Source organism: Phyllobates terribilis, unplaced genomic scaffold (genome assembly GCF_046119375.1).
Source record: "Phyllobates terribilis strain yellow unplaced genomic scaffold, ASM4611937v1 Scaffold_4__5_contigs__length_816908805, whole genome shotgun sequence".
Taxonomy (NCBI): domain Eukaryota; kingdom Metazoa; phylum Chordata; class Amphibia; order Anura; family Dendrobatidae; genus Phyllobates; species Phyllobates terribilis.
Genome location: NW_027362764.1, coordinates 124,912,978 through 124,927,429, shown reverse-complemented (window position 1 = coordinate 124,927,429; position 14,452 = coordinate 124,912,978). Strand labels below are relative to the sequence as shown.

General features: G+C 45.0%; 1 protein-coding gene across 8 annotated transcripts in view; it reads right to left on the bottom strand.

The window, feature by feature from the left end:
• KMT2C (lysine methyltransferase 2C) overlaps positions 1 to 14,452 on the bottom strand; it is a 205,969-nt gene that overhangs the window by 54,121 nt on the left and 137,396 nt on the right. For 7 of the 8 annotated variants that reach the window (XM_073677706.1, XM_073677708.1, XM_073677707.1 and 4 more), the window contains 4 exons: positions 11,681 to 11,818; positions 10,908 to 10,940; positions 10,645 to 10,788; positions 319 to 451 (listed from right to left, as the gene is read on the bottom strand). In XM_073677706.1, the coding sequence (XP_073533807.1) occupies positions 319 to 451; positions 10,645 to 10,788; positions 10,908 to 10,940; positions 11,681 to 11,818 (448 nt within the window). The remainder of the gene's footprint in view (positions 1 to 318; positions 452 to 10,644; positions 10,789 to 10,907; positions 10,941 to 11,680; positions 11,819 to 14,452) is intronic. The other variant, XM_073677713.1, reaches the window with a different exon arrangement.

The window sequence follows — 14,452 nt, the reverse complement described above, 5'->3', positions numbered from 1 at the left end:
ACATTGCTAAAGATGCCCAAGTATTAGAATACAACAGGCACTATACTGTAGTCTTAAAAAGTAACAGGATTGTTACCAAATTAGCAACTGGTAACAAAAAGCACAAGAACATAAAATTGAGGGATATACGAAGATGGCCATATGCATTAAACACCAGAACTTTAGATTTCGACACGCCCGGTCCTTCCGCTGCCATAATGGTATTTCCCTTTCGGGAAGCACTACTGTTACCTCAACAATCAGATTGCTTATGGCGTCATGGATGAAGAGCGGAATTGTCACAAATATCATTTTATAAAAATTCAACATGAACAATACCTGTTATCTGCAAACGGTGGCTGTGTTAACGGAGGGAAAGTACCGAGTCCACCGCCTGGTGCAAGAGGATGCAGGTGTGCATTAGGTTGCAACATGCCATTTACTATGGGCATTCTTGGAAAAAGGCCATCACCTAAATAGATAGAAAATTAATCAATGTGACTAAACACCAAAATATCTTAAATAAATTAATACATTAAATAAATTCATAAATCTTCTGCAAGATCTAGAAAAGGGAACAAAATGCATTTAACTAAAAGTGAGAAATGTTACAAAAACTTGTATGTAAAGTAATGAAAGAGTTAAACATATTAATGAAAATGCTATGTATTTCAAGAAGACGCAAAAGCAAATGTCATTTTAACGTTTCCCTTGTAAGATGGAAAAGAATGAGCTCCTACAACAGCAGATACGGCACAGCTTGAAGAAAGTGCCAGAATTTGTATGTACAGTCAGTCATGGCCAAAAGTTTTGAGAATGACACCAAAATTATATTTTCACATGATCTGCTGGCCTCTGGTTTTTATTAGTGTTTGTCTGATGTTTATATCACATACAGAAATATAATTGCAATCATATTATGAGAACCAATAGGTTATATTGACAGTTAGAATGAGTTAACTGCACTGCTGGTAGTCCGATCGCGCAGCTGAAACAGTTTTAAGATACGGTCCTGGCGCTTGCTGATCTTTCTTGGGCGCCCTGGAGCCTCTTTGACAACAATGGAAGCTCTCTCCTTGAAGTTCTTGATGATGCGATAGATTGTTGACTGAGGTGCAATCTTTGTAGCTGCGATACTCTTCCGTTAGGCCATTTTTGCGCAGTGCAATGATGGCTGCACGTGTTTCTTTAGAGATAACCATGGTTAACTGAAGAGAAACAATGATACCAAGAACCAGCCTCCTTTTAAAGTGTCCAGTGATGTCATTCTTACTTAATCATGACCGATTGATCGCCAGCCCTGTCCTCATCAACACCCACACCTGTGTTAATGGCTCAATCACTAAAACTATGTTAGCTGCTCCTTTTAAGGCAGGACTGCAATGATGTTGAAATGTGTTTTGGGGGTTAAAGTTCATTTTCTGGGCAAATATTGACTTTGCAAGTACAGTAATTGCTGTTAAGCTGATCACTCTTTGACATTCAGGAGTATATGCAAATTGCCATTACAAAAAATGAAGCAGTAAACTTTGGAAAAAGGAGATTTTTGTGTACTCACCGTAAAATCTCTTTCTCTTAGCCTCTAATTGGGGGAGACAGGACCTTGGGTGTTATGCTGCTGTCCACTAGGAGGCGACACTAAGCTCATCTGAAAAAGATTAAGCGTGGCTCCTCCTCTGCAGTATACACCCCCGGACGGCATCAGCCTACTCCAGTTTTGTGCAAAAGAAGTAGGAGGAACGTAACATAGATAACATAACCATGCCTATAAGAAGGCAACTATGTAAGAACTCAAAGGAAAACCAATATGAGAACTCAACTTAACAGCCCGGAACGGGCAAAGGGTGGGTGCTGTGTCCCCCAATTAGAGGCTAAGAGAAAGAGATTTTACGGTGAGTACACAAAAATCTCCTTTACTCTGTCGCCTCATTGGGGGACACAGGACCTTGGGACGTCCCAAAGCAGTCCCTGGGTGGGAAGCAATGGACGAATATTGTGTAGACGGGTCCCTACAATTGGGGCACCGCCGCCTGCAGAACACGTCTGCCCAGGCTCGCATCTGCTGAGGACTGGGTATGAACGTTGTAGTGTTTTGTAAACGTGTGTAGGCTAGTCCAGGTGGCTGCCTTACACACTTGTTGTGCCGAAGGGCCCAGGAGGCCCCTACCGCACGTGTAGAATGTGCCGTAATACCTGCTGGAATAGGCAAATTTTTGAGGCGGTAGGCCTCTTGTATGGTGGATTTGATCCACCTGGCAAGGGTAGCTTTGGAAGCTGGTAGACCCTTGCGGCCGCCTTCCAGAAGGAGGAAAAGAGAATCAGACTTCCGGAAGGGCGTAGTCCTAGACACATAGATACGCAGTGCCCTGACAAGGTCAAGCGTATGCAAAGCCTTTTCCACTCTATGAACCGGAACCGGACAGAGGGATGGTAGTGAAATTTCTTCATTGAGATGAAAGCTGGATACAACCTTCGGAAGGAAGGATGGAACCGTACGAAGGACTACCTTGTTCTGGAAAAAAAATCAGGAAAGGCTGTCTGCAGGAGAGTGCAGTGAGTTCAGACACCCTGCGTAGCGAAGTGATTGCCACGAGGAAAACCACTTTCTGGGATAGAAGACGGAGTGGGACTTCCCTAAGGGGTTCAAAGGGTGTTTCCTGTAATGCTGTCAGCACCAGGTTGAGGTCCCACGCTTTTAGAGGTCGTCTGTAGGGGGGAACCAATCGGGAAACCCCCTGGAGAAATGTTCTTACTTGCGGTTTATGAGCAATGCGTTTTTGAAAAAGCACTGAAAGAGCTGACACCTGGCTCTTAAGGGAGGCCAGGGATAGTCTGGCTTCCAGACCCGATTGGAGAAAACCGAGTACCCTGGGGAGGGAATTAGGGAGTGGGGTCTGGTTACGAGATTCGCACCAGGTAAAGAAAATTTTCCAGGTACGGTAGTAAATCTTGGCAGAGGTTGGTTTTCGTGCTCTGATCATGGTTTTAATGACGTCTGGCGAAAAACCTGCCTGGGTTAGAACCCAGGTCTCAATGGCCACGCCGTCAAATTGAGGGCCTCTAAGTTCTGGTGGTAGAACGGGCCTTGTGACAGAAGATCCGGGCGGTCGGGAAGACGCCAGGGAACGTCTGCTGTGAGTCGTACGATGTCGGCGTACCATGCACGCCTGGGCCAGTCCGGTGCGATTAGGATGGTTGGAACTCCTTCCTGTTTGATCTTTCTCACCACTCTGGAAATCAGGGGGAGAGGTGGAAAAATGTACAGGAGCTGGAACTGGGTCCAGTCCTGAACCAGGGTGTCCGCCGCTAGAGCTCTCGGGTCGCGTGTTCTGGCCATGAAGTTGGAGACTTTGGCATTGAGGTGAGACGCCATTAGGTCCACATCCGGAGTGCCCCAACGATGGCAGATCTGTTGGAAGATTTCGGGATGGAGAGCCCACTCTCCCGAGTCTATTCCTTGTCGGCTGAGAAAGTCTGCTTCCCAGTTGTCTACACCCGGAATGTGGACCGCAGAGATAATGGAGCTTGTTTTCTCCGCCCAGTGAAGGATGTGTGTCACCTCTCGCATCGCTCTGACACTGCGGGTTCCCCCTTGGTGATTGACATATGCCACGGCTGTGGCATTGTCCGATTGTACTCTGATGTGAGAGGCTGCCAGTAAGTGATGGAAGGCTCTCAACGCCAGGAGGATGGCACGAATCTCCAGGATGTTGATGGGCAAGGTTGCTTCCGCTGGGGACCACTTGCCCTGTGTGACGACGTCAGCTGGAACTTCCTGTCGAGAGAAGAAGGGTTCCTGTCCCATGACTTGAGAATGTCTAGTTGGAGAGGTCTGAGGTGAAGCTGGGCAAATGGAACCGCTTCTATTGCTGCCACCATCCTGCCAAGGACTCTCATTGCAAACCGGAGAGATCGAGGGGGGTTTGCTGAGAAGGGTGCGAACTCCTAGACGGAGAGGCAGTGCCTTGTCTTTGGGGAGAAGCACTAGGCCCTTGGAGGTATTGAATAGCATTCCCAGGAATGTCAGAGACTGGTTTGGGGTTGGTGATGACTTTTGTAGGTTGACTAACCAACCCAGGCGACTCAGGGTGTCGATTGTGATTGAGACACTGAGCTCGCAGTCCTTGAAGGTAGAAGCCTTGACGAGAAGATCGTCCAGGTATGGAAAGACTACTATGCCTCTGGAGTGTAGAACGTGCATGGTGGCTGCCATGACTTTGGTATACACTCTGGGAGCCGTGGCGAGTCTGAAAGGGAGAGCCACGAACTGGTAGTGGTCCTGGTCGATTGCGAACCTGAGAAATCTCTGATGGGCAGGTGCAATCGGTATATGCAGGTATGCATCTTGTATGTCTATGGAGGCGAGATATTCTCCTTTTTCCATGGATGCAATGATTGACCGGAGGGACTCCATACGGAAGTGACGTACTCGTACATATTTGTTGAGTTGTTTTAGGTCTAGTATGGGGCGTACCCCTCCTCCTTTCTTGGGGACTACGAAAAGATTGGAGTAGAACCCCTGGAAGCGCTCGGCTGCGGGAACAGGTATTATGACTCGTGCTTGAAGAAGCGATGAGACCGCTTGGTGGAAGGCGCGAGCTTTTACTGGCGATTTTGGGGGAACAGATATAAGGAGTCTGTTTGGTGGGTTGGAGGTGAACTCTATTTTGTATCCTGAAGATACTAGTTCCCTGACCCACTTGTCTTCTGTAATAGGTAGCCAGACTTGATGAAAGAGTAAAAGTCGGCCTCCTACAGGTGAGTCATGATGAGGAGAAATTCTTAGATTTTCCTCCTTTTGATTTTGAGTGGCCTGCTTTTGACTGCCAGGATTCGTCCGACCTTTGTGTCGGCCTCGAGTCTTCCCTGCGGTTGAAGCAGCTGTTATTTTGTGGTGGCCGTGAAACGGACCAGCCGGAAGAGTTCCGAAAGGATCGGAATCGAGCTTGGTTACTCTTGTTATAATTGCGCTTGGGTTTGAGTTGGGGAAGAGAGGTACTCTTACCCCCTGTGGCGTTGGATATCATCGTGTCCAAGCTTTCACCGAAAAGTCGACCGCTGAGGTATGGAAGGTGCGTGAGGGACTTCTTTGAGGCTGCGTCCGCTTTCCATTCACGCAGCCAAAGGATACGCCAAATTGTGATGGCGTGTGATATTGCGCCCGCTGCACCTCTTGCAGAATCCAGAGCTGCATGAAGCATGTAATCTGCCACATCTGCTATCTGAACTGCTTGGTCCGACAGTTCAGGGGCAGAAGCTTGGAGGCCAGTTTGTAGATTTTTTGCCCAAGCCAGTATGGCCTTGGCTGCCCAGACTGAAGCGAACGCGGGGGCTAGTGAGCTATCTGGCAGTGAAAGAAATGTCTGTGCTGCCAGTCTGGAGACTGGGGGGTCCACTGCCGGTGGGTCTGCCCATTCTTTGGTGGTTTCCTTTGGAAAGGGGTAACGGGCCTCCAGAAACTTGCGATTGTTAAGCTTCTTGTGAGAATTGTTTTGTGAGGATAGATTTAAATTCTGGATGATCCAAGAAAACCTTAGGTGGTTTCAGAGCTCCTTCAAAAGAAATCTTATTTTGTGGTGCGTCCGGCATCGGATCAGAGATATCCAGCACCCGATGTATGGACGAGATTATGTCCTCAACTAGCGTTGCATTGCTAGGTGGGATTGGAGTTAGGGATCCATCAGTTTCCTTGTCTGAGTCAGAATCGCAGACGCCTTCTGACTCCTGTGTATCACTAAGGTGTGTCCTAGGTGACCCAGAATGAGGGATTTCTCTGGACGGAGATTGGTGCGGAGAAATATCATGTCTGTCCCTGGTAGGGGACTGTGTAGATGACCTGTGACTACGGTATCTCTCCCTAGACAGGGATGACCGTGTGCTATGGGATGACGCAGATGAGCGTGACCTATGGGTGCGCTTGCGTCCTGACCTTGACATGGATGTGCTTGGGTCAGTATGTGACTGAGTCCGGCTTTCCCTTTGTTGGGTAGCATTCATAGTCCAGGTATGGCTTTGCAGAGCCTGAAGCAATTTGGAGGTCATGTTATCTATGGACTGTGTCATAGATTGTGACATTTGAGTGACCCATTCCGGCGTAGGATTAGACACTGAAGGGTTGGTAGGGGCTACTTGGGACTCTGGCACAGTAGTCTGAGTACAATCCTTGCAATGCGGATATGTGCTGCCGCTGGGAAGAGCATGACTGCAGGCTGTACAGAAAGCGTAAAAGCAGTCCTGCCTGGTTTTCTTAGATGTTGAGCCCGGCATAGTGCACCTGGAGTGGCTATGCAGGGGGCTAACTGTGCAGAGGAGGATACAGAGTAATAAAATTCACAGCTGAGGTAACTCAGACTGTGAACTTACCCCACCAATGTGCCCCTGTGAACAGCGCTGAAAGAGCCTGGTCCTGTGCCTCCCCGGAGACTTGGCTGGCCTGTATGCGTCCTGCAGCTTATGATGGCCGCCGTGGCTCTTCTCCTGTTTGCAGAGATGAAGGAGAAGGGGGGGGCGGAACGCTGCAAGGGCGGCAGTTGCTATGGAGATGCGCATCCTGCAGCCTAGATCCGCCCCCTGTGTGACACCGCAGTGAGTAAAAATCGTCATCCGGGGGGCGGAGGCTTTGGCTAGGCCGAAGCCGCGGTGTAAATTTATTTTCTATGCCCAAAAGGGCTCCAGGCCAGCGCGGTAGTCCGGGGGGGCGGATTAAAACCGGACCAACCCGGATTGAAAGGCAGAATGGCGGTGGGGACATAAGTGGAAGGGGGTCTCTGAAAAGAGTCCCCCTTAGGCGCTTAAGATGAAAAGCTGCCGCAGGTGTAGGGCCTGTGAAGGCCTGCGCCTGTGTGTGCCATGGCTGCCTGCACTCCCCCCAGCTCCTACAGGGTCCCACAGACAGACTGGGGTTCCTGTATTGCTGCTGGTTCTCAGCTGCAGTGTGCTGGCTGGTGAGAGCTGCAGATGCTGCCGTCCAGGCCCTACCTGATGGTGTCTCAACCTAATACCCCCAGGGGGAATTAGGGAGGGTGCCGCTGTCACCTGTCAGGGGGCTTTGTCCTCGCCTCAACTTCGGACCAAGACCGAGGGAATTGGGGAAGGAGGGGGGTTCTCAACTTCGAGCCTGACCCGAGGGGACGGAGAAGGAGCAGCATGGTGGCTACGCCATCTCAACTTCAACTGTGCACCCCGTAGTAGGGGGCAGAGGAAGGAACCATGCCGGGGGTCTCTTAAGAGACCCTCTTTTCTTCATCTGTAATCCCGTGCTGAAGCGAGGGACGAGTGAAGGTCTGAGGTGTGCCTCCTTGTGACACTAAGCAAAAACTAGAGTAGGCTGATGCCGTCCGGGGGTGTATACTGCAGAGGAGGAGCCACGCTTAATCTTTTTCAGATAAGCATAGTGTCGCCTCCTAGTGGACAGCAGCATAACACCCAAGGTCCTGTGTCCCCCAATGAGGCGACAGAGTAAATTACTATTTGTCTCATTCTCAATACTTTTGGCCATGACTGTACTAAATAAACGACATGGGGAAAAGACTACTAGAATTTGTCCTGTAGGCAAGGTCACAATGTCCAGTCTAGCCACGGTTCGCCTGCCCCAAACTTAAGAGACTCGTATGGGTGTAGGAGGCTGTGAGTTTGAGTCGGGAGACGCACGGATAGTCGGGGCATAGCGGGCAGTATACAGACGGTGATATATGCTTTTGTAAACCTGGCCCTAAAAGGCTGTAAACACAAGACTGGCACCCGCCCTCCCCCTCCCCAAAAAAAGTAGAAATGCCTATACATGGAATGACTACATATAAAGCACTTCCGTTCAGACACTGAATTAGGCTGTACTAAGCTGCAAAAAGTCTTTTTAAAAAAAAGACCCCAAAACGCCCAGGTTTTAAAAGGTGTTATCCAGAGCTATATTATTTTACCCCTTAACAACCGCCGATATATACCTTTGCACGGTTGTCGTTAAGGGTTTAACGGCGCTGAGAAATAACCGTGTAGCTTCCCCCAGCGTCAGAAAATTGGGGGTAGCCGAGACCCCGGAGAACATGATCAGGGCCGGTTTTTACGGTCTCCTGTCACGTGATCACAGTTATTCACCAAATAACGGTGAACACACAATAAAAAAAAAGAAAAAGTGATTTAAAATTAATTTCTCTCTCCTCTGATATGATCTAACATATCAGAGAGGAGAGAAATGGGGTCTCATTGGCTGATGGCTTTTGATTACTGTGATAGGGTCTATCACAGTAATCAAAAGCCCTCAATAATAGTTTCTGTAAATCTTCTAAACCTCATTGCTCACTTCCCCCCCTTTCTGTGTCATCCCCCTTGTCAAATTATTATTATTATTTTTTATTTTTTTTTTATGATTTTTTTTTTTTCATACTTTGCAACTAGGGTTACTTAGGTTTAGAATTACTTAGGGTTACAGTTTAAAAAAAAAAAAAAAATTCTATCTATCTATATATATATATATATATATAAAAAAAATACTAGTGTGTAGTATTAGATTAGGTTTAGGTCTAGTAGTATTAGATTAGGTTGAGGCTTTTTTTGTTAGGCAGGCATATAAAAAATACAAATGGTCCGCAGAACATTCAGCGCAGAGCAGGCATAAACCCTGCTTTGCTCCTTCTGCTCCGAGCCCTGCAGTTTGTCCAAACAGAACTTTTTGACTACATGTGGGGTATCGTCGAGCTCGTAAGAAAGTGGGTAACAAATTGTGGCATCCACTTTTCAGTGTTACTTCTAGCAAAAGTGAGAAATTTGGAGCTAAAACAAGATATGTGAAAAAAAATGAACTTTTTCAATATGACGACCCAATGTTACCAAATTCTGTGTTGTTCCTGTGTGTTCAAAATGCTCACTATACCCCTGGATAAAAGTCCTTAAGGGGTGTAGTCTACAAAATGGGGTCACTTGTAATGGGTTTCCACTGTTTAGGCACATCAGGGGCTTTCCAAACGTGACATGCTCTCGATTCCAGCCAATTTTGCGTTCAAAAAGTCAAACAGTGCTCCTTCCCTTCGGAGCCCTGCTATGCGCCCAAATGGTGCTTTTCCCCCACATATGAGGTATCTGCATTCTTAGGATACATTGCACAACAAATTTTATGATCCATTTTCTCTTGTAACCCTTGTGAAAATAAAAAATTTTGGGGTCTGAAGTAAAATTTTGGGGAAAAAAATTAAATGCTGTATTTTTCAGTCTCTCTGCTATCTGTGCACACAATCCAAACATGCACTAATCTGATCTGTTTTACGTACCAAAGTACTGCATGTGATAGCAGGTCGTGGATGGGCACACGGAGTTGCGGACATGACTGGCTAAATTTATTTATTTATTTTTTTAACAGCTGTTTGACCTCGAACTTAGTGAAATTAACGCACCTGTGCAAAATAAGGGAAACTCAGTCCAAGCATAGACTGCAATGCACGGACTATCTGCGAGCCTCCCCACCTCCACATATGCCTATGAGGATGTTGAGCTCGGACTGAGTTTCACGGACATCTGCATGAACCCAAAATAAGTTTTTCAAAACTATCCAGACCCCTATCAACTGCACAAATCGAGGGACCACCAGTCCCAGTTGGCATATAGAGATAAAGTAGAAATTTTGATAAAAAATTTGCCATTCTTTCTACAAAACAAGAAACTTTTTTATGATCAGTGAATTAAAAGTTAAAATTTACAACTGACATGGCTGACAAATCAAACACAAATGGAAATATCAATGGAGCACATCTTTTATGGCGCTGTTGCCTATGCCAGGTGATACCAGTGATCGCCGCATGCAAGAAACAACTCTCTGACCTGTTCCAGAACTGAAAGGCTCGAGTCCTTTTAGGATCATTTTCTATTTAATTATTCAACATTTAAAAAATGTAAATTTAGGAAAATGTATGTGCAATATTGGATTAGACTTTAACCATATGATGGCCACAGCTCTCCCCGATATGTTGCGTTACAATGTTTATTTGCCCTTACAACATACGGGTCCTCCGACAGATTGCGCTGCGGAAGAGAAGGATCAGACTGTGGGAATTTCAAGGGTCAATCCTTTGTTGTCAGGATAAGCTGCTGTCGGAGGTGTCTGGCAGTGGCTTTTTCCTCTCTCCCCATGGGAAATAAATGTGTAAAGGCAAGATGGGGGAGACAGTCATTTGATGACTGAAAGTTCGTCCAACATGTTATGTATATGCTCAGCTTTTGGGCTACTTGCCCCTTATCCGTGTAGAGCTGGCTTTGACAACCTTGATGAAGCTTGGGCAACTGGCTCTTCTCACGGAGACCAGCTGAGTATGGCGTCTTGATGGTTTTTTTCTTACTATCTGACAGAGCTAATATGCATACAGACTTACTGTATTTTATGTGTAATTTTTTCCTTCTTAATGGTCGCCTATAGACACAAGCCTATTGTGCCTATAAATAAACAAGAACCTGTACATGTATAAATGGACAAAAGTGCACAATTTAGGAGGTATAAAGTATCTTAGCGGAAGTGATGATGTCAGTGCCGTTACAATTTTACTACTGAGTAAGAAGTGTCCTGAACTGCCTCGGAGTAAAGACATAATTTTAGTTGCTTAAAAAGTTGGTGTGAAAGCAGATTCAGCAAACACCTTCACCTGGTCTTACAGATGAGAGGCTATAACCAGGACTGAAACTTACCCTGGTTGTGCAAAGGCAAGAGCTGTGTATGTGGAGGATGAGGATGAGCTGAAGGTGGTGGCGGTTGTGGCAAAGATGGCGGATGGGTGGCTACAGGACTCAGCACAGCAGTAAATAAATCTTCAACATCTTTTCCTTCAAGTTCTGCAAACCCAACAAAAAGAGTAGGAACCAAACATCTTTTTAATTTTTTTAAAAGAAATATTTTGATAAAAATTTCTTGGAGCCACGATCAAGTGTACACCGAAGATGGTCATAATTACCTGGAATTTTAGATAATTTTTCCAAAATAGCACCTAAAGGAGGAAAAAAAATAAAAAGATGAAATACTATAGCTTTCTTTGGTTATTATTACGTTAGGGTCAATGTTCTCAGGTGGCTTACCCCCCCCCCATGGTACTTCCACAGCGTAAAAACTGAAGTGAAATCTGGAGCGGTAAATGCAGAGTTATTTAAAACAGACTGCCGACAGGGGAGGAGGGTTTTCCAAAACAAGAAGATCACTTTGAAACTTTTGATACAAAAAAAAAAAACAAATTTAAATTTCTTTATGAAGTGGATTTTATGATGCAAATTCACTTGCATTAAATCCTGCCGAGTGTTACAGTAACGGCATTGTCGGTTGTCAATTCTGACGAATGCTCAATATGGGCTGCCTTGTTAATGTGCAATATTCTTTTTAATGCACAGTGACAGTGCGCTCCCTCAACAGCTCTGATGAGAAGTGACAAAGCAGAAATAGAGTGCAGTACTAGTGTGTAATGCCTACTGTTCCTGAGAATGAACTTTGCATTACAGGTGAATAAACAATGCAAATGTTACTACACAATGGTGCGCCAAATAATTGAGCAAAGAATTGGTGATCTTGTTTGCAGTGAATCTGAAATATGTTGCCATACATAAAGTTCTGGCATAGAGAGAACTTTGCCAAATATTGGTTCTAGATTTGTGTACAAGTGTGACTATACAATACCCTTTCCCACACTTATAGATAGATGAAACATTCAATTCAAGAATGGAAAATAAATGCTTTTACCATCTGTAACCATTTTGTCCAGCTCTGGGCTGAGAATCCCATCCAACTGGTCCTCACTTAAAGCTCGGGAGCTCTGGTGGACATTGGTGTGAGACAGTGATGATGAATCATCTGATATAGTACCGATGTCAAGCCCCACTAAAAAGGAAATGAACACCAGTTTACACATTGAAATATTTTAACACAAGCAGCTGAGCAATGGAGTAAATACATTGTACTGTAAATGGCCTAATTAGCCAATGTAACTGTCCAGAGCTGCATTTATAATTCTGCCAGTGTCAAACATAAAATCCCACTATTCTCTGGCTATTCATCCCCATTATACACACACACACACACACACACACACACACACGTAATATGTATAAATAAGCATATATGTCTATAGTAATGATAGGGCTCCAATGCACTACAGGACCTCAGCTAAACGGCACCAATAAAACTGTGAATGCAGCTCTGGATTATAACATAAAAAAAAAAAAAAAAAAGGAGGACGTACCTCAGGACAGATGCGATATAAGCAATGCATTGTATTTATAGGCTTAAAGGGAACCAGTCATCAGGACATAGGACCTTTAACTAAAGGCATGTGTGTAAAGGCCCTTTAATGCTATTAAATCCATACATTGTATGCAGTTCTTCATTAAGAAATTGTAGGGAAATCTAGCCTTAAAGTTTTAATGGCAAGAACAGGGGGGCAAACACTGGACTGCCAACTCTCCTGCCTCCCCCTGGTCTCTCAATGAAGTGCCACACCTGCTCGAGATTCTGTGCCCGTGAGGTCCTTGCCCGGCATGGTCTGATCAGAGGGGGGCGGTGAATGTGTTGTAATCTACTGATGACGTCGCGAGAGCCGGACTATCGAGCTGTACATGTGCCACCCCTTCTGCAGAGATGGCCCCGGGCAATGACGACGCTTGCGCATAATGTCAGGTGGAGGAGGCAGGTGATAGAAGAGTGTCCTGAATGACAGAGGTCGGCGACGAGTGAGGAAAATGGGAGAGAGGCAGGAGTGTTGGAAGTACAATTTCTGCTCCCTGCACTTTAAATTAAAATTCACTTAAAACTTCAAGGCTGGATTTCTCCATAATTTCCAAATAAATAGTACGAGTTTAATAAGTATTATAGGGCCTTTACACACACGCTCACGTACTGCGGACACCCCTATAATCACATACATGGACGTGATATTGTGTGAAGGAGTTAAAGGGGAGCAGAGTGCTTTCACCAAAATGTTAGAATCCACATTAGACCCGAGTGTGTAATTATCTGTACAATGCTATGGAATGCATCAACTAAAGATATTGGTGCTAAATGTACGTACAAAAATACATTTAAGAATATAAACTTTTAGAATAAACAGCATTAATCAAATTATATTAGACACCTAGACAAAATATCAAAAAAGGGGCCAAATAGACAGACAACCATAAGGCAAAAGCACCCTAAAAATACCTTTTAATAGTAAATTCTAAAAAGGACTGTAGGCAATCCATAGACAAACAACAAAGATACTCATAATATTAGGACATCAAAGATAAGGTAATACACCAAAAAAGGTGGGAATACAGATTAATTCTGTCCCTAATTTTTTTCCCTTCCTAGCAGCGGAGGTTGGCACCCTAATTTGTACTTCGTGGCGCCCCCGCTCAACGTCGGTGTCCCTAATGTCCCTACAAAAACCCTTACTTAAATAAACCAAAACTACAATGGTGAAAAGGGGTAAGAAAAGAAGTGAACGTATAGATAAAGAAGCCGATAAGTCTTATTCCCCAGTTATAGATGGTCAAATACATATAGTAGGATATATATCAGTGCTCCTAAATTTAGGAGCACAATCTATTCCCTGCCACAGCCAGATCCATCAATTTATAGCCAGAACAGTTAATCAGTTTGTAGACACATACTTAACATACTTGTACTTAGCATTGGCTGTCTAGCTAAATATGGTACCACATGTACAAGACCTCACATCTATAACAATGTCAAAACTACATTTTCTGACAGAAACATGGCAGTCAAACATAGATATTCATTAGTAAGTAAAAAATGACACTCATTATCGATAATCCCTGGTCCCTTACAGACAGTTAGAGATAACAGTCACAAATAAATATTCATTCATAAATAGAAAGTAACACTTATCGTTAGTAGTCCCTAGTCCCAAAGCGTTTCCCCCTAGTTTCCACCAGGGTTCATCAGGGGACCTGGGGAGGACATCAATCCCTCTCCCCAGATTGCCAGTCAGTGCTGCATGTATAAGAATTTGACCGTATACCCGCCTTATATCAAAGAAACATGACCCCCACAGATGTTATTAATTAACATAGCACATGTCTTGCTGCCATAGTATACATATCCGGCGTCTACAACTGGATACAGGTCCGTGAACTGCACGTGGAACGCACGGATCCGGAAGTGACAATACACTAATGACACCCACCGGAAGTGACGTTGCCGGAATGCATACAGACCGGTGGAACGCATGCACCCGGATGTGACGATGCACTAATGATGCCAACCGGAAATGACGTCACCAAAATAACGCTGCACACAGCTAAAGAGCAGAATTGACACCCATGCACACACAGTTGCTGATAATTATCGTGATAGCCAGTTAATGTTCACATCAACCCAAGAAGTCCATCCCACATCAGGATGCATCACACAATACATGCTATATGCTAAAAAAGTTCGACAATTATTAAGAGCAAATGAATATAGCCTCTGTGTATCAAGGAGGTAATGAAGATAGTAAGGGGGAATTGAGTA